The 27,365-nt window shown below is 32.8% G+C and overlaps 1 protein-coding gene across 1 annotated transcript; it reads left to right on the top strand.

Annotated features, from left to right (window-relative positions):
- The first annotated feature begins 67 nt into the window (after window positions 1-67).
- LOC127711633 (ribosome maturation protein SBDS-like) lies at window positions 68-27,365 on the top strand. Its single transcript, XM_052217739.1, has 6 exons — window positions 68-212; window positions 10,983-11,112; window positions 16,660-16,860; window positions 17,481-17,565; window positions 26,325-26,410; window positions 27,180-27,365. The coding sequence occupies exons 1-6, from the start codon at window positions 85-87 to the stop codon at window positions 27,303-27,305; spliced, it is 756 nt and encodes a 251-aa protein (XP_052073699.1). The 5' UTR covers window positions 68-84; the 3' UTR covers window positions 27,306-27,365.

Below are 27,365 nucleotides of genomic sequence, written 5' to 3'. Positions count from 1 at the left end.
CAGTTTTTGGAAAAGTTAAGTTTTTCAACGCGTCTTGACAGCTGCAATTAAAATATTTGATTTGTAAAATTTGTGGATTGAAGAATGGCTGTTTTTCAGCCGACAGGACAGAAAAGATTGACAAATGTTGCAGTGGTGCGGATGAAAAAGGGAGGAAAGAGATTTGAAATAGCATGTTATCCAAATAAAGTATTGTCATGGAGAAATAAGGTGTAAGGCTTAAATTTGCATAATCATTTAATAGAAGTCTGTGTTCTTTGATCAGAATCTCTTATAAATAATTACAAAAACCAATGTTGAAATTTATCTGTAACACAGACTGGATTTCCCTCCCCTTTTTAACGGTATCTGGGCAGTTCGCTCACTTAACACGTTCACATCCTACACCTTTACACCCTAGGTTTGTTCACATAGATAAGTTACGAATGATGTAATACTAATTTGAGTTTGAGTTATTTCCCTTGGCAGCCTTTTTGGAGGGATAAATGTTTGGTTTTGTTAATTGACTAGCCAAAATAAAGCATACTACAGTAGTGTCAGGTAATTTAGCCCTTCCGTTAAACCCACCCACTCCCATTTCTTCCATAATTGTCACTTCCCTGAATATTTCGTCTGCTATTTTATTCATAGGAACTGTACTTATCATCACTGCATGTAAAATTTTAAAGAAAAATCCTTTAATAGGAAAATATCTAGTGATATATATAATACAATTCCTAAAGCTAACGATACTCATATTATTGCTTACATTTTAACTCATTTCTGACTTGAAATTTTTTTTTGTATTATCCATGTTATCTGGAATCTCTTTATAAGTGGTCTATTAATAAATCAGATCACCTTTTCCTTTCATAAATTTGTGATAAACTGGCCCTCCATCATGTCCATACATATTTACTGCGCATGGGTGGATTTACCGGACAAACACATTTCCGATAAAAACACGGATGACCCACTTGTTTTGTTGATTTTATAATTTATTTCAGATATTTTTTGTGAAATGATATAAACTACTCAAAGTTGATTTGTCAGATGGTCAGTGAATCGATTTATATTAAATTTGATACAATTTGTATATAATTAAGCAGAAATACAACGATCAAAGCCTTATGTGGGGGGATTTACTGGACTGCATCGTATACTAGTCCAAATAACTATGACGTTTTAAAAGGCTATTTTAATTTTTTGCTGTGACGCCTTCCTATGACTTTGAGTTATTTCTCTTGGTCGCCTTTTTTGGAGGGATAAACAGTTGATTTTTTTAATATACTAGTCCAGATAATTATGACATCTTGAAAGGCTATTTTATTTTTTGCTGTGACGCCTCGTAGGAAGGTATCACAGCCATGATAACAAAAAATTAAATAGCCTTTCAAGACATCATAATTATTTGAACTAATGCGATACACACAAGTCTGATAAGAGATCCTTTCTAATTCTAATTGACGAATTAAGCCGCGTAGTTTAAGAAATAAAAAGGGTTCATAAAAAACCTTTTTCTAAAATATAGCGGTCAGTATAACAAGTTAAATTTGGCTGATTTATGAAGGAATTTGACCTTAGACCTCCAAAAAGCAGAAATAAGGGATGTAGCTCTTGTTCAAATTGTGTCAATCAAATCCTTAATAATCTATACAGGTTAAATTATTAGATGTTTTTTTAGATGAATATCTGTCAAAATATATATTTTGATGAATAAATTTAATGATTTTTTTTAATGATTTTTATTTTTTAGTTGATAAATTATTAATTTTTAATTATTTATGATTATTGTTGATATTTACAAAGCTAATTTGGTATTATTGTCAAATGATTGATTAAAACAAATGTAGATGTATAAGGCCATAAAAAATATATGCTTGTTTCCTGCCTCTAGAGGGACACTAATTTGATCGCCGACCCTAAAATATTTTATTGCCTTTCTAAAAAATTATTCAAGGATAAGTATTATTAGCCTTCTTATTTGACAAAGAATCCAATTTCCACTGGATTATTCACTAAAAATTTGTAATAAGATCAACGCATATCGAGTGTAGAACTTGTCAATTAAATCATTGAAAATCATAAACTTACATGTATCATCACGCATGCACGAATTAACAGATGCATAAGTGTGAAACGGGATCAAACTCAGAGAAAACATGAAATATTTCCAGACTTTATTGACATGAAAAGAATTAAATAAAATCCAGACCTACTGACCCTATTTTGAAATGGTTGGAAGCAGGACACAGACATATGTTTTTTTTGCCTAATAAAGTATTAAGCATAATTTATATATTTTTATACGACCGCAAAAAAATTTTTGTGGTCGTATATTGGTATGACGTTGGCGTCGTCGTCGTCGTCGATGTCGTCCGGCGTCGTCATCCTGCGTTGTCGTCCGAATACACATTGGTTTTCGCACTCTAACTTTAGTTTAAGTGAATGGATCTTTTTGAAATTTTACCATAAGGTTAAATACCACAAAAGGAAGGTTGGGATTGATTTTGGGGGTTATGGTACCAACAGTTAAGGAATTAGGGGCCAAAAAGGGGCCAAAAATAAGCATTTTCTAGTTTCCAGACAATAACTGTGGAACAGTGTATGGATCTCTCTGAAATTATACTACAAGTTTCCATACCACAAAGGGATGGTTAGGATTTGCTTTGGGGGGTTATGGCTCAAACCGTTTAGGAATTAGGGGGAAAAACAAGGTTGTCCTGGTTAATGGACAAATACTTTAGTACAAAACATAGTTTAAAGCAGTGTAAGGGAGATAAATCAAATACATCATTGAAATTATCTCCCTTACACTGCTTTTAAATTATGTATAAAGGAATGGTTAATGAACAATAAAGATAATTTAAAACAGTGTAAGGGAGGTAATCCAAATACAACGTTTTGGTTACTTCCCTTACACTGCTTTTAAATTATGTTTAAAGAAATGCATATTTATAAAGGAAGACCAGTAAAAATATCTGCAAATGTTGCATCATTTTATTTTACAAAAAAATCTATATGAAAGATTTGACACTATATTTTTATACGACCGCAAAAAATTTTTTGTGGTTGTATATTGGTATGACGTTGGCGTCGTCGTCGTCCGGCGTCGTCGTCCGAATACGCATTAGTTTTCGCACTCTAACTTTAGTTTAAGTGAATGGATCTCTATGAAATTTTACCATAAGGTTCAATACCGCAAAAGGAAGGTGGGGATTGATTTTGGGGGTTATGGTACCAACAGTTAAGGAATTAGGGGCCAAAAAGGGGCCAAAAATAAGCATTTTCTAGTTTCCAGACAATAACTGTGGAACGGTGTATGGATCTCTCTGAAATTATACTACAAGTTTCCATACCACAAAGGGATGGTTAGGATTTGCTCTGGGGGGTTATTGCTCAAAATGTTTAAGAATTAGGGGCAAAAAAGGGGGAAAAACAAGGTTGTCCTCATTAATGGACAACTACTTTAGTACAAAACATAATTTAAAGCAGTGTAAGGGAGATAAATCAAATACATCATTGAAAATATCTCCCTTACACTGCTTTTAAATTATGTATAAAGTAATGGTTAATGAACAATTAAGATAATTTAAAACAGTGTAAGGGAGGTAATCCAAATACGTTTTGGTTACTTCCCTTACACTGCTTTTAAATTATGTTTAAAGAAATGAATATTTATAAAGGAAGACCAGTATGGCGCATTAGATTTGTAAAATCTTTGACCACATTTATTTATTTGTTATGCCGAATCTAACCGTTTATTTAGATTTTTAATTTTGGGTCCAGTTTTCAAATTGGTCTACATTAAGGTCCAAAGGGTCCAAAATTAAACTTTGTTTGATTTTAACAAAAATTGAATATATGGGGTTCTTTGGTATGCTGAATCTAAACATGTATTTAGATTTTTGATTTTTGGCCCAGTTTTCAAGTTGGTCCAAATTGGGGTCCAAAATTAAACTTTGTTTGATTTCAACAAAAATTGAATATATGGGGTTCTTTGATATGCTGAATCTAACCATGTATTTAGATTTTTTATTTGTGGACCCCGCTATCAAATTGGTTCATATTGAGGTCAAAAGGGTCCAAAATTAAACTTTGTTTGATTTCATCAAAAATTGAATTATTGGGGTTCTTTGATATGCCAAATCTAACCATGTATTTAGATTTTTAATTTTGGGTCCCGTTTTTTAAATTGGTCTACATTAAGGTCCAAAGGGTCCAAAATTAAACTTAGTTTTATTTTAACAAAAATTGAATTCTTGGGGTTCTTTGATATGCTGAATCTAAACATGTGTTTAGATTTTTGATTATGGGCCCAGTTTTCAAGTTGGTCCAAGTTGGGGTCCAAAATTAAACTTTGTTTAATTTCAACAAAAATTGAATATATGGGGTTCTTTGATATGCTGAATCTAAACATGTATTTAGATTTTAGATTTTTGGCCCAGTTTTCAAGTTGGTCCAAATTGGGGTCCAAAATTAAACTTTGTTTGATTTCATCAAAAATTGAATATATGGGGTTCTTTGATATGCTGAATCTTACCATGTATTTAGATTTTTTATTTGTGGGCCCGCTATCAAATTGGTTCATATTGAGGTCAAAAGGGTCCAAAATTAAACTTTGTTTGATTTCATCAAAAATTTAATTATTGGGGTTCTTTGATATGCCAAATCTAACCGTGTATTTAGATTTTTAATTTTGGGTCCCGTTTTTTAAATTGATCTACATTAAGGTCCAAAGGGTCCAAAATTAAACTTAGTTTGATTTTAACAAAAATTGAATTTTTGGGGTTCTTTGATATGCTGAATCTAAACATGTGTTTAGATTTTTGATTATGGGCCCAGTTTTCAAGTTGGTCCAAGTTGGGGTCCAAAATTAAACTTTGTTTGATTTCAACAAAAATTGAATATATGGGGTTCTTTGATATGCTGAATCTAAACATGTATTTAGATTTTAGATTTTTGGCCCAGTTTTCAAGTTGGTCCAAATTGGGGTCCAAAATTAAACTTTGTTTGATTTCAACAAAAATTGAATATATGGGGTTCTTTGATATGCTGAATCTTACCATGTAATTAGATTTTTTATTTGTGGGCCCGCTATCAAATTGGTTCATATTGAGGTCAAAAGGGTCCATAATTAAACTTTGTTTGATTTCATCAAAAATTTAATTATTGGGGTTCTTTGATATGCCAAATCTAACCGTGTATTTAGATTTTTAATTTTGGGTCCCGTTTTTTAAATTGGTCTATGTTAAGGTCCAAAGGGTCCAAAATTAAACTTAGTTTGAGTTTAACAAAAATTGAATTCTTGGGGTACTTTGATATGCTGAATCTAAACATGTGTTTAGATTTTTGATTATGGGACCAGTTTTCAAGTTTGTCCAAGTTGGGGTCCAAAATTAAACTTTGTTTGATTTCAACAAAAATTGAATATATGGGGTTCTTTGATATGCTGAATCTAACCATGTATTTTGATTTTGGACATTGGACCATAATAGGTAAATTAAAAAAATTGAAGTTCTTAGACCACATTCTTTCTGTGTCAGAAACCTATGCTGTGTCAAATATTTAATCACAATCCAAATTCAGAGCTGTATCAAGCTTGAATGTTGTGTCCATACTTGCCCCAACTGTTCAGGGTTCGACCTCTGCGGTCGTATCAAGCTGCGCCCAGCGAAGCATTTTATTAATTCTATTATAAAATAGATTAAGTTAGCACTATGGTAAAATTAAATGGGTAATTATGGTTGCCAACTCCATTGGAAATTTGAATTGAGATTATGACCATATCTTGAGGGAAAGAATTTTTTGGGGGAAAAAAGGGGGGGGGGATAAAAAGAAATTGTTGGGGGTCAATTTTTTCTCATTTCAGATTTCAGAAATTAAAAAGAATTATTCTTCAAATATTATTTTTTTTTCAAATTTCAAATATTGAAAAATTTCAAGAAGTAATCTTTAATTGCACAGTATGGCCCATTAGATTTGTAAAATCTTTGATCAATTTTGGGTCCAGTTTTCAAAATAGTCTACATCAGAGCTCCAGATAAGCTGCGTATTTGCGTGATCACGCAATAAAAATAATTAAAAACCCAATGCAATTGCCCATTGCAGGGTTCAATAACCCAATTAATTCAAAGGAAAACCCAATTATATGCCAAAAAATTGGGTTCTTAACGCTTTTATTCGCTATCGTTTGCGTTATTTACCCTTACTTGATTACAGTCGTCGCGTAAATCTATTTTTATAATATTTATAATTGGAAATGTCCTTTCGTTCTAAAAATAGAGCCCTGCATCAAGTAGCTGTAATGGGTCCCTGTTGGAATTTTCCGTTGCTCAAAAGGTACACGTGTTTATGAAAACATTTCGATCTTCTCTGTGTTTATCCAATTAGCGTGTGACATGCTGTCATATTTTTTCGAATTGCTCGGGATTTATCATAACATACAATGAATTAAAACGAAAGTAAATGTCCGGTAAAAAAATTGAATAGAAGCATGTTTTCGGCTTCTTTTTGATAGCTGAGGGAAAGTTATGATTATTACAAGACTCAGCTAGTGATTTTAGGAAGCGGTCATTGAACGCACGGGCGTGTTTGCGTACCATAACGAGAACATTGCTAGAGCGATAAACACGGGGTTCCGTCAAAAACGAAATCAGTTGGAAAAAGTGAAAGGCCAAATCAATTATGACATGCTATGTAGTTTGAAAGCATCGGAAACCAAAAGTTCTGATAAGGGACAACTTAACCCAGATTTATGTAAATTGAATTAAACGAAAACAGTTTATATATTATTTTTTTCATTTTAGTTGATGAGTGAATACACATATCCGTTTTTTACGTCAATGCAGCTTGACACTTTCTTTGTTTATGGTCTAATTGTTCTAGATGCTTAAGATAGTTGTCTTATTGGCAAGTGCAGTATAACATTGTCATTTATTTACTTGATGTTGCAGAATTATTTGTAAATTTAAGTTGAATGTGGTCTCCGTCATTATAAACCACCCTACCCTATAAACCTCAAGGTTTTGGGGGTATATCTTAAATCTGGAAACTACTTTTTATTTTTATTAAAAAGTAGATCTGGCAAATAGGTGAAAGGACTGGCAAAACTTTCTTACAGCACCTAAATTTCACATATATTACACAAAAATCTAAACACTTAGCCACACCTACCCCAACTATAATTAAACTGTAGGGTGATCATATGGGATCTAGAAAGGCTATTAGTTCCTGTCCAACTAGTGACACCAGCTGCAGTTTACATAAGTTTTGAGAAAATACAAAACTGACAGAACGTTTAAAACGGGACACAAATTAAATGTACAATTGCTCGTCAGTGAATAAACCAAATAAAACAGCTAGCACATATTCTACAAAGAAAGAAACACATTTAAGATGGAAACACATCTGGGGTTGATATAATGTGATTATAACATGCCTAAATATTCAATATTGTGTTGATTAAAAAACCCAATACATTAAGGAGCTTGGTGGTGAAAAACCCAATTTGATATTTGCTTGAGGGGTGAATTGAAATTGATAATGCAATTAAAAAACTTTATCACCCAATTACATAAAAAAATGGTGGGTAAAAACCCCAATTTGTGAATTCTTATCTGGAGCTCTGTACATTAAGGTCCAAAGGGTCCAAAATTAAACTTTGTTTGATTTTAGCAAAAATTGAATATATGAGGTTCTTTGATATGCTGAATCTAAACATGTATTTAGATTTTTGATTTTTGGCCCAGTTTTCAAGTTGGTCCAAATTGGGGTCCAAAATTAAACTTTGTTTGATTTCAACAAAAATTGAATATATGGGGTTCTTTGATATGCTGAATCTAACCATGTATTTAGATTTTTTATTTGTGGACCCCGTTATCAAATTGGTTCATATTGAGGTCAAAAGGGTCCATCTAAAATTGAATTATTGGGGCTCTTTGATATTCCAAATCTAACCGTGTATTTAGATTTTTAATTTTAAGTCCTGTTTTTTAAATTGGTCTACATTAAGGTCTAAAGGGTCCAAAATTAAACTTAGTTTGATTTTAGCAAAAATTGATTTGTTGGGGTTCTTTGATATGCTGAATCTAAACATGTATTTAGATTTTTGATTATGGGCCCAGTTTTCAAGTTGGTCCAAATTGGGGTCCAAAATTAAACTTTGTTTGATTTCAACAAAAATTGAATATATGAGGTTCTTTGATATGCTGAATCTAACCATGTATTTAGATTTTTTATTTGTAGGCCACGCTATCAAATTTGTTCATATTGAGGTCAAAAGGGTCCAAAATTAAACTTTGTTTGATTTCATCAAAAATTGAATTATTGGGGTTCTTTGATATGCCAAATCTAACCGTGTTTTTAGATGTTTAATTTGGGTCCCGTTTTTTAAGTTGGTCTTCATTGAGGTCCAAAGGGTCCAAAATTAAACTTAGTTTGATTTTAACAAAAATTGAATTCTTGGGGTTCTTTGATATGCTGAATCTAAACATGTGTTTAGATTTTTGATTATGGGCCCAGTTTTCAAGTTGGTCCAAGTTGGGGTCCAAAATTAAACTTTTTTTGATTTCAACAAAAATTGAATATATGGGGTTCTTTGATATGCTGAATCTAACCATGAATTTAGATTTTTTATTTGTGGGCCCCGCTATCAAATTGGTTCATATTGAGGTCAAAAGGGTCCAAAATTAAACTTTGTTTGATTTCATCAAAAATTGAATTATTGGGGCTCTTTGATATTCCAAATCTAACCGTGTATTTAGATTTTTAATTTTAAGTCCTGTTTTTTAAATTGGTCTACATTAAGGTCTAAAGGGTCCAAAATTAAACTTAGTTTGATTTTAGCAAAAATTGATTTCTTGGGGTTCTTTGATATGCTGAATCTAAACATATGTTTAGATTTTTGATTATGGGCCCAGTTTTCAAGTTTGTCCAAGTTGGGGTCCAAAATTAAACTTTGTTTGATTTTAACAAAAATTGAATATATGGGGTTCTTTGATATGCTGAATCTAACCATGTATTTTGATTTTGGACATTGGACCGTAATAGGTAAATTAAAAAAATTCAAGTTCTTAGACCACATTCTTTCTGTGTCAGAAACCTATGCTGTGTCAAATATTTAATAACAATCCAAATTCAGAGCTGTATCAAGCTTGAATGTTGTGTCCATACTTGCCCCAACTGTTCAGGGTTCGACCTCTGCGGTCGTATCAAGCTGCGCCCCAGCGAAGCATTTTATTATATAAGTTTACATGAATAAGGCTATAGGAATATAAGCATATAAGCAATTTCTATCTTCATCTCAGTTACAGTCTCTTATTTTACATTGTAAGGCAATACTTAATAAATTTGAATAACTGTTGTATGATATCATAATGAATAAAAATAAATCATATAGATATTTAAAAGTAAGCATTAAAAACATTACAGTTTTAGACTTGAAAAGTCATACACAATAAATTCAATCTAATTATAGTATACATGTAGATGTCTGATTTTGTTATGCTCATATGAGCACACCAGTTTGATTTTATCGGGATTTTAATCAAGTTGACAATATGTTGTTACCTAAAACACCAATTAAGAGTCATAAGATTACTGTGATGTACATGTACATGTACATATATATGTTGGTAACTTAAAGCTTCTTTACACATGGAAATAAATACTCTGTAGGAACTTTATATATAGTAGCTGGAATACAACACATTATAAATATGAGCTTTGTGGCCAGGTTTTAATGTTTTTCGTTGTTGCCGTGGCAATGTCATTGTGACGAGTTTGATAGCTTTTCTTCTGCCTTCCTTTTACAAAAGTCTTAATATTATGAATGAACTTGGACTTGATCATCATGACAATATTCATTAATCCTTTCACAAAACACTTAAAGAAACCTGTGTACGTTTTTAGAGTGTCACTTTATTTTACAACAATAAAAAAACCTTATTATCTTTATTTTATATCTTTATTTTATAGCTATATACAAACTAAAACATGATTAAAAAATTATTAAATGCAAAACCTTCAAAAGGGTACGAATGAGTAGGGTGAGAATGGACCTCGAAGGGCCAACATGAAAAGGGGTAAATGTTCTAGTCAATTTTATGTTCAGTTTAACTACATAGTTAACTTATAATTCAAGCAACTTCAATAGATATAAGAAGATGTGGTATGAGTGCCAATGAGACAACTCTCCATCCAAGTCACAATTTGTAAAAGTAAACCATTATAGGTCAAAGTACGGCCTTCAACCAGAGCCTTGGCTCACACTGAACAGCAAGCTATAAAGGGCTCCAAAAAATGACTAGTGTAAAACCATTCAAACAGGAAAACCAATGATCTAATCTATATAAAAAACGAGAAACATTTATGAACCACATCAACTAGCGACAACCACTGAACATCAGGTTCCTGACTTAGAACAGGTGCAAACAAATGCAGCGGATTTAAACGTTTTAATAGGCACCAACCTTCACCCTACCTGAAACAATAGTGTAACATCACAACATAGAAAGACACAATATAGAATATCAATTGAAATAGCTTAACTCAATCAAAAGACATATTAACAAAAACAAGTGAACATACACCATGTACACTGAACGAATAAATTTGATCTATGATTCAAGTAAACATTGTATATTGAATTTCATAAATAAAACATTGACTACTTAATATATTTATAAAACAATATAATGAAAGTCTTCACAATTTGATCTTTTTTGTCTATTTTTAATCTGTGGAATTCTATTATATTTTTTTGCATACTTACTTTTACTCAAGAAGGATAACTCATTTTTTTATTGGATAAAGTGAATAAAAGAGTCTTTATTTATTCTAACAAAGATCACACAATTTTCTGAGCTGTTGAAAAGAGTACAAAATGACAAGCAAATGTAAATGAGTGTGAAAACACACAATTTATTGCCTAATTATAAAATATGTAATTGGAAAAAATGAAAATATACATATGACTTCAAAAATACATATTTTACTTCTAGTGAAACAGACATTGATGAAGTTTTACAGACCCATACAGTGTTCACTAATGTTTCTAAAGGAGAAGTTGCAAAGTCTGATATACTGAAGAAAGCTTTCAGTAATGATAACCAACCAGAAATATGCTTACAGGTACTAACTGTAGAAACAACCAATTTGAAATACACACTTCTGATTAACCTTCATCAGCAATGCTAAGGGCAGAAAAACTATAATATTTACAATTAGAGATTAAACAAGAATAATTTTGTCTCTTGGACACCATGCCACGCTCTGGGTCAAAACCTTATTTTGGTATATATTTTAGTTAGTTCAAATCATAATGAACATGTGTACTAAGTATAAGTGTTTCTCGTTTTTATACGACCGCAAAAAAATTTTGCGGTTGTATATATTGGTATGACATTGGCGTCGTCGTCTTCCGAAGACACATTAGTTTTCACACTCTAACTTTAGTTTAAGTGAATCTCTATGAAATTTTACCATAAGGTTCAATACCACAAAAGGAAGGTTGGGATTGATTTTGGGGGTTATCGTACCAAAAGTTAAGGAATTAGGGGCCAAAAATAAGCATTTTTGTAACTTCCAGACATAACTTGTGTGTTAGTGTATGGATCTCTCTGACATTGTACCACAAGGTTCCATATCACAAAGGGAATGCTGGGATTGATTTTGGGGGTAATTGCCTCAAAATTTTAGGAATTAGGGGCATAAAAGGGCAAAAAACAAGCATTTTTATACGACCGCAAAATGTCGTATATTGGTATGACGTTGGCGTCGTCGTCGTCGTCTGGCGTCGTCCGAAGACACATTGGTTTTCGCACTCTAACTTTAGTTTAAGTGAATGGATCTCTATGAAATTTTACCATAAGGTTCAATACCACAAAAGGAAGGTTGGGATTGATTTTGGGGGTTATGGTACCAACAGTTAAGGAATTAGGGGCCAAAAAGGGGCCAAAAATAAGCATTTTTGTAACTTCCAAACATAACTTGTGTGTTAGTGTATGGATCTCTCTGACATTGTACCACAAGGTTCCATATCACACAGGGAATGCTGGGATTAATTTTGGGGGTAATTGCCTCAAAATATTAGGAATTAGGGGCCAAAAAACAAGCATTTTTTTAGTTTCATGACAATAACTTGTGTGTAAGTGTATGGATCTTTATGAAATTGTACTACAAGGTTCCATATCACAAAGGGAAAGCTGGAAATGAGTTTGGGGGTAATTGCCCAAACGTTTAGGAATAAGGGGCCAAAAAGGGGCCAAAAATAAGCATTTTTCCAGTTTCCAGACAATAACTTGTGTTCAAGTGTATGGATCTCTCTGAAATTGTACCACAAGGTTCCATATCACACAGGGAATGCTGGGATTGATTTTGGGGGTAATTGCCTCAAAATATTAGGAATTAGGGGCCCAAAAAGGGGCAAAAAACAAGCATTTTTCTAGTTTCAAGATAATAACTTGTGTGTAAGTGTATGGATCTTTCTGAAATTGTACTACAAGGTTCCATATCACAAAGGGAAAGCTGGAATTGAGTTTGGGGGTAATTGCCCAAAACGTTAAGGAATAAGGGGCCAAAAATAAGCATTTTTCTAGTTTCCAGACAATAACTTGTGTTCAAGTGTATGGATCTCTCTGAAATTGTACTGCAAGGTACCATACCACAAAGGGAAGGCTGGGATTGAGTTTGGGGGTGATGAATCATAAGGGGGTTCAAAAAATTTGGGGGGGGGATTTTTTTTTTTTTCCTTTTTTTTCTTTTTTTCCTTTTTATTTTTCTTTTAAAAGTTTTCCATTTTAAGTTGGTTATTTCTGTTTTATATTTAAAAGCAAATAATAATGATATGGTAGGAGATACACACCAAACAGGATGTGTAAATTATTATAAAATAAGTATTGTGCAATAGCAAGAAATTTTCAATCGCACAGTATTGCATAATAGCAAGAAATCTTCAATTGCACAGTATTGCGCAATAGCAAGAAATCTTCAATTGCACAGCATTGTGCAATAGCAAGAAATATCCAATAGCACAATATTGCGCAATAGCAAGAAATTGTCAATTGTACAGTATTGCGCAATAGCAAGAAATATTCAATTGCACAGTATTGTGCAAAAGAAGATACATTTTTTTTGTACTTCGTATAAATTGCTTATTTCTTGACCAATTTCAATGGGGTTTTATTCTTGAATTCTTGGGGTTCTTTAATATGCTGATTCTAACCGTGTATTAAGTTTTTGGATTTTGGGCCCCATTTTTAAATTGGTCCACATTGAGGTCCAAAGGCTCCAAAATTAAACTTTGTTTGATTTCATCAAAAATTGAATTATTGGGGTTCTTTGATATGCCGAATCTAACCGTGTATTTAGATTCTTAATTTTTGGTTCTGTTTTCAAATTGGTCTACATTAAGGTCCAAAGGGTCCAAAATTAAACTTAGTTTGATTTTAACAAAAATTGAATTCTTAGGGTTCTTTGATATGCTGAATCTAAACATGTATTTAGATTTTTGATTATGGGCCCAGTTTTCAAGTTGGTCCAAATCGGGGTCCAAAATTAACATTTGTTTGATTTCAACAAAAATTGAATATATGGGGTTCTTTAAATTTGATATGCTGAATCTAACCATGTATTTAGATTTTTGATTTTTGGGCCCCATTATCAACTTTGTCCACATTGAGGTCAAAAGGGTCCAAAATTAAACTTTGTTTGATTTCATCAAAAATTGAATTCTTGGGGTTCTTTGATATGCTGAATCTAACCATGTATTTAGATTTTGGATATTGGACCATAATAGTTGAATGTCCAATTTAAAATTTTTAAGTTCTTAGACCACATTCATTCTGTGTCAGAAACCTATGCTGTGTCAAATATTTAATCACAATCCAAATTCAGAGCTGTATCAAGCTTGAATGTTGTGTCCATACTTGCCCCAACTGTTCAGGGTTCGACCTCTGCGATCGTATCAAGCTGCGCCCTGCGGAGCATTTTATTCTAGTTTTATGACAATAACTTGTGTGTAAGTGTATGGATCTTTATGAAATTGTACTACAAGGTTCCATATCACAAAGGGAAAGCTGGAATTGAGTTTAGGGGTAATTGCCCAAAACGTTTAGGAATAAGGGGCCATAAAGGGGCCAAAAATAAGCATTTTTCTAGTTTCCAGACAATAACTTGTGTTCAAGTGTATGGATCTCTCTGAAATTGTACTGCAAGGTACCATACCACAAAGGAAAGGCTGGGATTGATTTTGGGGGTAATTGCCTCATAATTTTAGGAATTAGGGGCCAAAAAGGGGCAAAAAACAAGCATTTTTATACAACCGTTCTAGTTTCAGGACAATAACTTGTGTGTTAGTGTATGGATCTCTCTGAAATTGTACTACAAGCTTCCATATCACAAAGGGAAAGCTGGGTTTGAGTTTGGGGATAATTGCCTTAAACGTTTAGGAATTTGGGGCCAAAAAGGGGCCTAAAAACAAACATTTTTTTGTTTCCAGACAATAACTTGTGTTCAAGTGTATGGATCTCTCTGAAATTGTACTGCAAGGTACCATACCACAAAGGGAAGGCTGGGATTGAGTTTGGGAGTGATGAATGATAAGGGGGTTCCAAAAATTTGGGGGAGGGATAATTTTTTCATTTTTTCCTTTTTTTTCTTTAAAATTTTCCATTTTAAATTTGTTATTTCTGATTTATATATAAAAGCAAATAATAATTATATGGTTTGAATAGGTAAATCAAAATTTTTTAAGTTCTTAGACCACATTCATTCTGTGTCAGAAACCTATGCTGTGTCAAATATTTAATCACAATCCAAATTCAGTGCTGTATCAAGCTTGAATGTTGTGTCCATACTTGCCCCAACTGTTCAGGGTTCGACCTCTGCCGTCGTATCAGGCTACGCCCAGCGAAGCATTTCATTTATATAGATTAGACCGTTGATTTTCCTGTTTGAATTATTTACACTTGTCATTGTGGGGCCCTTTATATTTTGCTGTTCGGTGTGTGAGCCAAGGCTCTGTGTTGTAGGCCGTACTTTGACCTATAATTTTTTACTTTTTACCCATTGTGACTTGGATGGAGAATTGTCTCATTGGCACTCATACCTCATCTTCATATTTCTATATAAATTTCAAACGATGTAACCATGACTGCATTGTAAACTACCTTTAACCAAAACTTGATCTTTCAATGTACGGATACATCATTATTACATTTCCTTGTTTGGTGAACTGCAAAATTAGGTAAAAACCCTTAATTTTTCTTTTTCTTTTACAGAAATAATGTGCTTTCTAAAATAAACTCTTAAAACATTTAAACCTGCTGCATTTGTTTGCACCTGTCCTAAGTCAGGAACCTGTTTCAGTGGTTGTCGTTTGTTGATGTGGTTCTTAAGTGTTTCTCGTTTCTCGTTTTTTATATAGATTAGACCGTTGGTTTTCCTGTTTGAATTGTTTTACACTAGTCATTTTGGGGCCTTTTATAGCTTGCTGTTGGGTGTGAGCCAAGGTTCCGTACTTTGACCTATAATTGTTTACTTTTTACACATTGTGACTTGGATGGAGATTTGTCTCATTGGCACTCATACCACATCTTCTTATTTCTATTCAAATTAAAAAAAATGAAATACATGGAATGACACATTTGGTGTAAATTACAGTTGTACTTTAGACTTGAGACAATTACAATCGAAAGACAATATATGGCTTTATAATTATTTAATACTTAGTTAAGTGCATACATGCATACAACACATGTTCGTAGAATAATCGTCATGTGTGCTAAAAAAAGTCTTGGATTCCAAATACATAAAATATGTGCTATTATTGAAAAAATATAAAAAAAAGTCTACATGTATATAACAAAGAAAAGCAAACCCATCAAAGAAAAGTTATTTATTGTGTGGTTGCTATGTTTAAATGACCTTTGCTTTATACTTCTACGTCATTTGGTCTTTGGTGGAGAGTTGTCTCATTGGCAATCATACCAAATCATCTTATTTTTAGTCCCCTACAGACGAAGTCGAAGAGGACTTTAGGTTTGCACTCGGTCCGTCTGTCTGTCCATCTCAGTCCGGCAAATCAGTTTTTCACACTTTTTTTCTTCGTGCTTGAAGATATTGAATTGATATTTTGTGTATTGTCTAATCATGACAAGTTACAGATCAAGTTCTAATTTTATTCTGGTCTGATGATTTTTATACGCCCGTTTACGGGACGTATTATGGTATACCCTTGTTTGCAGAGTTATGGTCCTTAAACTTAGAAAATTCACTCAAATAATCAATTTTCTGCATTTTTTTTCGTCATGCTTGAAGATATTGGCTTGATATTTGTAATATAGTTTACACCATGACAAGTTATAGATCAAGTTAGCATTTTGTTCCAGTACAATGAATTTTTAACTGGTAGGGGACTATGTATTGCCAGGCAATACTCACAGAATGCTTGTTATTTTTGATACAAATGTATTACTGTTGTAGAATACATCTTTCAGACACATTGAAGGGAAGATAAATTAGCATAAAGTTATGAAGGTGAATAAGAGCTGAACTTTCTCATGTTAGTTGTTGTTGTCAGGGCTATAGAAGATTTTTGACTCATTTGCTTTAAAAACAACCCAACACATCTAACTATATAATGTACTTTAAAATAATACCAACAATGTTTTATTTCAGATTTTAGCAAAAGGGGAGTTACAAGTATCTGAAAAAGAAAGGCATGCCCAGTTAGAATCAATGTTTAGAGACATTGCTACAACTGTAGCAGATAAATGTGTAAACCCTGACACAAATCGCCCATATACAGTCACACTGATAGAAGGTGCAATGAAAGATTTACATTTCTCAGTCAAACCCACCAAAAGTACAAAACAACAGGTATATATATATGTATAGAAAATTGAAAGACATCTGATTAAATATTTAAGTATTTAAATTAATGCATTTGAAAATCAAACAAGTTTTGGGAGAGTCTCCTGCTGAGGTACCTTGCAAGGGCATTAAGTGTTACCCTTGACCGTCCTTCTTTCCATCCATCCATCTTTCTGTCCTTCTGTCTGTCCAACCCATTTTTGTTTCCACACTCTAACTTTAGTTTGCCTCATGCAAATTTTTATGAAACTCATATTAATGCTAAGAACCAAAACTTGCAGCAGAGTTCAAATTTGGGCAATGAGTCACTTACCGTTCTGGAGTTATGCCCCTTTTTAACTTGGAAAATTGCAAAATCTCCTTAGACATATTCTTCTTTTATTCATAAATGAATTAAAAGGACTTTTTGAACATTTGAAAATGAAATTGATGAACACAGGAAACAAAATTTCTGTTAGTCCACATGCCTAGGTCTAAAACATATTGACTCATTGTCCAATGATTGTGTCAAAATCATGATAAGGACATCTTTAAATTCTTAGGGAACTATGTCAGTTATCTTTAGTGACATCCAATTTTTGCTTTATATTTGTACTTTTTACAGTTTTTGTTATTTGTCTTTTCAGGCATTAGAAGTCATTAAGCAATTAACAGAAACTGAAACCATAAAAATACAGAAAGCTTTCATGAGGCTGAAAATTACAGTGCCAGGTAATTCTGAATTTAAAAAAAAAAATCTGATTTACAGCAATTTGTGTGAAATAATGAGGTTGACAGAAGACGCTGAAGACCTTCAGGCAGTCTGATATAAATTGAATGTGTTTCTGAACACTTAAATTGTAAAAAGATTATTTAAAAAAGCAAAAGGATTTATACCTAGCTCAATTACAAGTATATAGGACTTGAATAAAATCAAAAATAACTTGTGCCAAGTGACATTAGTGCTGTAGCAATGACATTATTGAAATGATACTGTGGATTAATTTATTTTCGTGGGTACCAATTTTTCGTGGATTGAGGAATGCCTGTATTTTCGTGGATACTTGATTTTGTGGTTTTTCAAAAGTCTGCATACAAACCTATAGAAAATTTGCAATTCGTTGAACATTTAAATTCGTGGTTTCCATGTACCCATGAAATCAACGAAAATTGGTATCCAACGAATAATTATTCTACAATTTATTAAAGCACAAATTACACCCACAAGAGGGCCAAAGGCATGACAATTACATGTAATAACAACAATATAATGATGACATTAAATGTACATAAAAAATAAAAATAAACCAAAACATTAAACACAACAAATGACCTCAAGTGCCCCCTGTCCTCAGTTCCATAGACTGTTTAATAAAGGAGCCTTAAGATTTCACTTGCTGACTAGTGGTTGGATTTAGTATATATTTCATTTTATTATCAGAAAAATCTTTGTATTGAGTTTTTAAATCATTAAAAAAGACATGTCTTAAATCATCATTTATTTTACATATTAAAAAGAAATGTGATTCATCATCCAGAACTTTGCACTTATTACAAAGTCTTTGAGGGCGTGGAATATTTTTATATCTTCCAGTTTCAATAGTGAGGGAATGATCACTTATTCTAAATTTGCATATAAGTTTTCTTGTATCAAGATTAGGGTATGTCAAATAAAATTCTTGTTTATATTCAGCTTTTATATGCTTAAACAGAAGGAGTTTGCTATTTTGGTCGAGAGATGATATTTTATTGTCATATATTTCTTTATATCTTTGCTGAAATTCATTTTTATAGAATTTTTTACTGAAGTTCTTGAATCCACAGTATATTTTGATTGTAAATTTTCAGTTGATGAACTTGTTACTTGTTTATTGATCCAAACCTAAGGTTGCAACTATTTCAGGTATTCAAGTTTGACCTTTGACAATTTGGCTATTCTTTTTTGGTAGTTTTACATTTTGAAGTACTTTTATAAGTCAAGTGAATCAACACTTTCTGGTTCAAGCTGGTAGAGTAATCATGATGGATACTGAAGTATGCTGTGGTTGTCTTAAAACCTAATAAATCCATACTATAAAAAGACATCTTTGTTACGGCAAGGAAATTATTTTATTGTGGTCAACATGTTTCACCACTTAGAGTGGTCACCTGTGGTCTGTGATGTTATCCATGCATGTGTTTGTATTATACAATGCTCTTTTGGCAAAGGTGGATTGTATGTGGATGCAGGGGTTAACAAACAAAAACTAAAAAATAATAAATAAGTCAAGTGAACCAAAATCTTCTGCCAGTACAAGCAGGAAGACTAATAAGGATGAATATAAAAGTATGCTGCGGTTGTCTTAAAACATCATAAATCTACACGACCCACCTTTGCCAAATGAGCATTGTTCTATACCACCACAGCTCATGAATAACAACATAGACCACTTCCAAAATTGCTGATCCTTTCAAGAAAAAAGAAAAGGTTACCACACACAAGAATCAAAGAAGAGGATCAGAAACAGAATGAATTACAAAAACCACACTACATACTTGAACTTGAAAATACAGATATTGTACCAAAAATTCAAATTTCAATAGATTAACCACAATTTCCACTATTCCCAACATGTGCAATGACAATGTATCTCACAATATTCTGGATGCAATTGGAAGCAGTACCTCATTCAGAGTGAAGACATTTGAAATGAAATGGAATTTCCAGTGAGTTGTTGTCCATTTGGGAATTGAAACTAACAATTTATTATTAACTTTTACAATCACTATCTTCTTAACGTCATCATACCAATAATTATGACGTCACTTCCTGTTATTTAACTTTTCTATAACCCAACTTGAACATCATTTTATGTACTTCAGTGTTTGTTTCCTAATTATACCCCGCTTGAAAAAAGTGGGGGTATACTGTTTTACCTCTGTCTGTCCATTCATCTGTCCGTCCGTCATTCCGTCCATCCGTCCCATGAATATTTTTCGTCACATCTTTCTCAGGAACTACATCATAAGGATTTCTGAAATTTTATTTCAGTGTTTATATAAGTCAGCTATACCGTGTGATGCATTTTCAGATTCATCACACAACAGCTTCCTGTTTACCGAACACTTACATCATTTTACACATGACATCCAAGTTGAAAATTTTCGTCACATTTTTCTCAGGAACTACATTACAAGGATTTCTGAAATTTGGTTTCAGGGTTAATATGAGTCAGCCATACCATGTGATGCGTTTTCAGATTTATCACTCAACAACTTCCTGTTCACCGAAATATTTGGGTGGGGGTATCATCAGTGAGCAGTAGCTCACAGTTTCACTTGTTTTATATTGTCCTAAAGATGCCACTCTAAGTGGAGAAGCATGCATGTAATCCATAATAAAATAATTTACTTGTCTGTACCAGGATATCTTTTTAGAGTTTGGAATTGATGTACTTTAGTTATTCCAGAAACATGTGTTGTGCACAAAGAAATTGGTATTATACCATATTAGTCCCCTACCGACGAAGTTGAAGGGGACTTTAGGTTTGCACTCCGACCATCTGTCTGTCTGTCCATCCATCCATCAGTCCGGCTAATACAGTTTTCCACACTTTTTATACAACCGCAAAAAAAAATTTTGTGGTCGTATATTGGTATGACGTTGGCGTCCGAAGACTCATTAGTTTTTCGCACTCTAACTTTAGTTTAAGTGAATGGATCTCAATGAAATTTTTACCATAAGGTTCAATACCACAAAAGAATAGAGGGGATTGATTTTGGGGGTTATGTTACAGGGCTTCCAAAATTTCCTGACGACAGCCGGACATTTTTCAAAGAAATATTTTTGACGGTCAATGATCAGCTGGATACTTAAATGTAACTGAGAGGATGCATAAATTGATATATGTGTCTAAATAATTAGTAGTGTTATATGCAATAAAATTATTTATAACTGTTTTGTTTTCTTCATTCTAAAAATAAATAAAATATTATCCTCGGTATTGTGTCATTTTTCTGTGTATCGTAATACAGTAACCATCATTGCATCAATCAGCTTCAGTACCTGACTGTTCTCATGTTTTTGTTTCTGTTTATATAATCTATCTTCTCTCTGTGAGTACTTAACACTTTGTAAATTAAGGGTATCTTATTTGAAACTGGCTTTAATTGCAGTACAACTTGATCATCAATACACGTGATACTTTTTTCTTTTTGTGTATTGATTACCTGACCACGTGACTTTTACAACTGATGCGGTATTTATAGATAACATTGAGGAGGCCCAATGAAGGATATTGTTTTAAACCGTGTAAAATCTACTGAACAGTAATAACATTTTTCTTTGTACAATTTCCCAATCTGGTTTAGAAAATAAGAAGAATAAATAAAAACATACTCAGTTGATAAATAATTTTTAAAAACTAATTTTCAGTTCACCAGCTTTGAGGTATGATAAGTACAAAATTAAATGTTTTTGCGTAGCCAGATCAGTTGACTTGTCGATCATAATTCCCACGGCGGGACTTAACTTTACGTCGGACATCACCTCTTTCTCTATAATATCGGAAATTGTCTGAATAAATTCGGAGCAGGCATTGTTCTCTTGATGTAATTTAGATTTATTGGACAACTCAGCTATTTTCGGTGTTTTTCCTATATATTTCAATAAATTTTCCCCTTCAGAGTACCCCAGTATTTAACACGATGTACAGTGTTAAATAAAATAATATATATCATACTTATTCATTTATAAATATCCTTATTTGAAGAATAACTTTTAAATATCAGGATACTTTTTTAAACTGAATGCTCATTTAAAATAATATCTATAAAGCGTAATTCCATACATGCTTACATGTTTGACCTCGTTTACCTGATCACCTTTATGTACAGTGTTATGCATCATTAATTCTATTGATAAAGACAAGCTAAGGACACCTCATCAAAGGTTACAAACCTGTAATCAGTGAATGATTTATGACTTCAATAAAACTTATTGAAGGGATAATTGTTTGACAGCTTGTTGTTATTTAAATAAAAGAAAACGTGTTTTATCTACTTTTTATTGATGTACACAAGCTAAAGACCAAGCGGTACATTTATGTACCCAAAGGATTAGACTAACTGAGACACTTCAAAGTATCTGAAATATGCTGCATCTGTTTTATTAAACCCAATTATGACCAAAATATCTTTGTGAAATAGATTGCCACAATTATAAACTAAAATGCTCAAACGGACATGCCCAAAGCGCCAAACGGACATTTTTATCGATCGATAGTTGGTAAAAATTGAAATGACCGTTTTATAAAAATGCCTTGAATAACAAAAAAGTGGCAAACTAATTCTATTTGACCGTTTGAGGCTGAGAGCAGCCGGACTTTTTATGTAATTTTCGGTCAAGTCCGGAATATATGACCGTTTTGGAAGCCCTGTTATGTTACCAACAGTTAAGGAATTAGGGGCCAAAAAGGGGCCAAAAATAAGCATTTTTGTAACTTCCAGACATAACTTGTGTGTAAGTGTATGGATCTCTCTGACATTGTACCACAAGGTTCCATATCACAAAGGGAATGCTGGGATTGATTTTGGGGGTAATTGCCTCCAAATTTTAGGAATTAGGGGCCAAAAAGGGGCAAAAAACAAGCATTTTTCTAGTTTCATGACAATAACTTGTGTGTTAGTGTATGGATCTCTCTGACATTGTATCACAAGGTTCCATATCACAAAGGGAATGCTGGTATTGATTTTGGGGGTAATTGCCTCCAAATTTTAGGAATTAGGGGCCAAAAAGGGGCAAAAAACAAGCATTTTTCTAGTTTCATGACAATAACTTGTGTGTAAGTGTATGGATCTTTATGAAATTGTACTACAAGGTTCCATATCAAAAAGGGAAAGCTGGAATTGAGTTTGGGAGTAATTGACCAAAAAGCTTAGGAAGAAGGGGCCAAAAAGGGGCCAAAAATAAGCATTTTTCTAGTTTCCAGACAATAACTTGTGTTCAAGTGTATGGATCTCTCTGAAATTGTACTGCAAGGTACCATACCACAAAGGGAAGGCTGGGATTGATTTTGGGGGTAATTGCCTCAAAATTTTAGGAATTAGGGGCCATAAAAGGGCAAAAAAACCAAGCATTTTTGTAGTTTCAGGACAATAACTTGTGTGTAAGTGTATGGATCTTTATGAAATTGTACTGCAAGGTTCCATATCACAAAGGGAAAGCTAGGTTTGAGTTTGGGGGTAATTGCCCTAAACGTTTAGGAATTTGGTGCCAAAAAGGGGCCAAAAAACAAGCATTCTTCTAATTTCCAGACAATAACTTGTGTTCAAGTGTATGGATATCTCTGAAATTGTACTGCAAGGTACCATACCACAAAGGGAAGGCTGGGATTGAGTTTGGGAGTGATGAATGATAAGGGGGTTCAAAAAATTTTGGGGAGGGATAATTTTTTCCTTTTTTCCTTTTTTTTCTTTAAAATTTTCCATTTTAAATTTGTTATTTCTGATTTATATATAAAAGCAAATAATAATTATATGGTTTGAATAGGTAAATCAAAATTTTTTAAGTTCTTAGACCACATTCATTCTGTGTCAGAAACCTATGCTGTGTCAAATATTTAATCACAATCCAAATTCAGTGCTGTATCAAGCTTGAATGTTGTTTCCATACTTGCCCCAACTGTTCAGGGTTCGACCTCTGCGATCGTATCAAGCTGCGCCCCAGCGGAGCATTTTATTTTCTTCATGCTTGAAGATATTGATTTGATATTTGGTATATAGCTTCATCATGACAAGTTACAGATATTTATGGTCCTTGGACTTACAAAATTCACTCAAATAATCAGTTTTCCACACTTTTTTTTCGTCATGCTTGAAGATATTGACTTGATATTTGTAATATACTTACACCATGACTAGTTATAGATCAAGTTAGCATTTTTTTCCAATACAAAGAGTTTTTAACCGGCAGGGGACTATGTATAGCCATGGAATACTTAAGAATGCTTGTTTTAAAGTACTGGTACTTCCGTTGGTTGATGCTCCTACTTGGTGAACGGTTTATCCCAGAGGAAACCATTTGCTAGTAGTCATTTACTCTAAATTAACATGACTTTAAAAGATATGGTTTTGTAGTAACCTACCGATAAAACTTTTAAGTTTTGATTATAAAACTAAGGCAAATTCGATCTGGATCATGACAGTTCTGGTTCTAATTTTTTTTAAACTTTTGCCAGTGAATTTACCTGATGCAGGTGAAATTTAAAGTCATTTGTATGCAGTTAAAGTATCTTTTTTTTTTTATTATCATTAATTCCCGCTGTTAACATTATGAAGTTTTTAGTTATTTGGTGTGATTAGTTTTATGGTTCAGTCAAACTTCATTTGTCAAAATTGGTTGTGTCGAAAACTGGGATTAGTCAAAGTAATTTCTTGGTCCTGGTGAACTTCCCATTTGATCAATGCATTTCAACTTCTGATGATTCGAACTCGATTGAATCAATTTCTCAGTTAAGTTGAAAATAAATTTTACTGTCCCCTCATCGTAAAATTAATGTGAATTGAACCCCATGGCTTGAAATTCGAAAGTGAGAAATTTAAAAAAATGCAGACAAACATAAAAATTCAAATCAGATGTTTTTCGTATGTAACCTACTCATTTTTATAAGTAATTAAAGCTGTGTAAATATACTTGTTTGTTTAACAGTTAAATTGACATGTTTATGGTGACCGGTAATTAACATCTTTGTTGATCGTCCAAACGGAACTTTAGTGTGCTGAACATATTTCACCTGAAATAAAAAGGAATTTAAATGACCCAAGCCAAGATTAGATGAATTGTTGAAATAAAATTCATTAATTACAATAATTAAAAGGATTATGACAAATTTACAATAATTGAATTCAAAACAGACGACCATCATCAGTGATCCTTCAGGACTTGTTTCTTCTGCGAACGTTTCCATAATTTATAGTGACTGACCTTTGTAAATATTTGTGTCTTGATTTTATTTGTTAATGTTTTGTATCTGTACTTCTGTGTTTAATTATAATGATGGACCAAAAAAATATGGAGTTTGAATACACGGAAATCATTATTTGTCTTATTGAAAAAAAGGCACACTGTTCAAAATATCTAGTTTACACAAATCTCATACCGTATTTCATGCATTCTAAATTTATAACGACACACTCCACCTTGGATAAGTCGATTACTTTTGTCTGGTCCTTTTGACTTCGACTTAATGAGGTTCGATTGTATTTTGTTGTTTAAAGCTGTTGGTTGGTTGATTGCTTTTACTCAGTGACAAGCATCAAACTAAATGCAGCAGGTAGCTGGCAACCATATTCTTATATATCAAGAAAGTTGCTTGTTTTAATAGTTCTCTTTGCATTTTTAGCTCACCCGGGCCCGAAGGGCCCCATCTGAGCTTATGCCATCACTTGGCGTCCGTCGTCTGTCGTCGTCGTCTGTGGTCGTACTATTTAAAAAATCTTCTCCTCTGAAACTACTGGGCCAAATACCTTCAAACTTTAACTAAATGTTCCTTAGGGTATCTAGTTTATAAATTGTATCCGAAGTTATGATCCATTGACAAACATGGCCGCCATGGCTAAAAATAGAACATAGGGGTCAAATGCAGTTTTTGGCTTATATCTCAAAAACTAAAGCTTTTAGAGCAAATCTGACTGATTACAATTGTTCAATTGGTCAAGATCTATCAGCTCTGAAATTTTCAGACGAATCGAACAACCCATTGTTGGGTTGCTGCCACTGAATTGGTAGTTTTAACAAAATTTTGCAGTTTTTTGTTATTATTTTGAATATTTTTATAGATATATATAAACTGTAAGCAGCAATAATGTTCAGCAAAGTAAGATCTACAAAAAAGTTAATATGACCATAATTGTCAATTGACCCCTTAAGGAGTTATTGCCCTTTAAAGACAATTTTACACAATTTGTTCATCAAGTTTGCTAACATTTAAAAATCTTCTCCTCTGAAATACAGGTGAGCGATTCAGGCTCTTGAGAGCCTCTTGTCATAAATATTGTTAGCCCTGTGTTCTTTCTATTTTAAATATGATGTTTAGTCAATGAGCCTTTTTGGTTATCTCAGGTGACATGCATTCTGTACAATGTTGTGGTCCGGCACACTGCTTCAAAATTATTTTTTTGGAACAGAAATCAATTTATAAAATCTACTTATATTATTTTCTGTAAAATAGAACTACAAAACATATATCAGGACACTCATTTGCAGTCTTTTGTTTCTGATTTGTCCCAGAAAACATGACCTGTTGAATTGTCACTTAGTTAATGTTACTGTTGTAATCATATCGGTGAAATTAGACGAATGCAAAAATGTAATAATGTAAAAGAAATGTTTTTGTAACCAATATCTCATTTCATAAAACAGAAAAGCAGCTTTGACCTCCAACACAAATGGGGATTACATCCAACCATATATGTGCCAAAAAGTAACTATTATCATTCAAATATTCTTTCAGCTAAAGATGGAAAAAAAGTAAGGGAGAAAATAAGAAAGATTGCAAAGAAAATAGAATCTGATGATTTTGATGGTGACTTAGAAATGGTAAGTTTTCAGATTGTTATTTTGTAATGTCTTTATTACAGAAAAGTTTGTTTTCCTTATCTATTAATCCAATATTTTAGAAGTAAAACCATGAGCTTATTTACAACCACTGGGTCGATGCCACTGCTGGTGGAGTTTTTATTGCCCGAGGGTATCACCAGCCCAGTAGTCAGCACTTCTGTGTTGACATGAATTATCATTGATATGGTCATAATTATAAATTAACTGTTTACAAAACTTTGAATGTTTGAAATACTAAGGCTTTTCTACCTCAGGAATAGATTACGTAAGCTGTTTTTGACAAAACTTTTAGGAATTTTTGCCCCTCAATGCTCTTCAACTTCGTACTTCATTTGGCCATTTTAACTTTTTTTTATTCAAGCATCACTGATGAGTCTTTTGTAGACGAAACGGGCGTCTGGCGCAAATACAAAATTTCAATGATGAGTTTATTTATATATAGCACTTTCTAATAATCATATCATTTTGAATAGTAAACCTATGTTTAATAACCACAAAATCAGACCTACACGTTTAATTGCTACTGGTGATATTGGTTGTCAGTGGAGGAGTAATGCATCACACTCGATACAATGGTAGAATCTATATATTTTACAAGAAAGTTGGTTGTTTGAGTAATACTCTTGGCATTGCCTAAAATATTGTTCACCCTGTGTTCTTTTGACAAGTAAACCTACGTTTAATGACCACAAAATCAATCAGACATACATGATTTATTGCTACTGTTTTGAATGTATTGTACTTTTAGGTGATATTGGTCGACCCTGGTTGTTTTCGGGAAATAGATGAACTTGTGAGGCATGATACAAAGGGCAAAGGACAGCTAGAAGTAATAAGTTTGAAAGATGTGGAAGAGGGAGATGAAATGATGTGAACTGCAATATTTAACCACTTTATTATTATTATATATATATAAAATAAATATATACATATA

This window comes from Mytilus californianus, unplaced genomic scaffold (genome assembly GCF_021869535.1).
Source record: "Mytilus californianus isolate M0D057914Y unplaced genomic scaffold, xbMytCali1.0.p SCAF_8, whole genome shotgun sequence".
NCBI classification, from domain to species: domain Eukaryota; kingdom Metazoa; phylum Mollusca; class Bivalvia; order Mytilida; family Mytilidae; genus Mytilus; species Mytilus californianus.
Note: the sequence above shows the minus strand (reverse complement) of the source record. Positions and strands in the feature narration are given on the sequence as shown.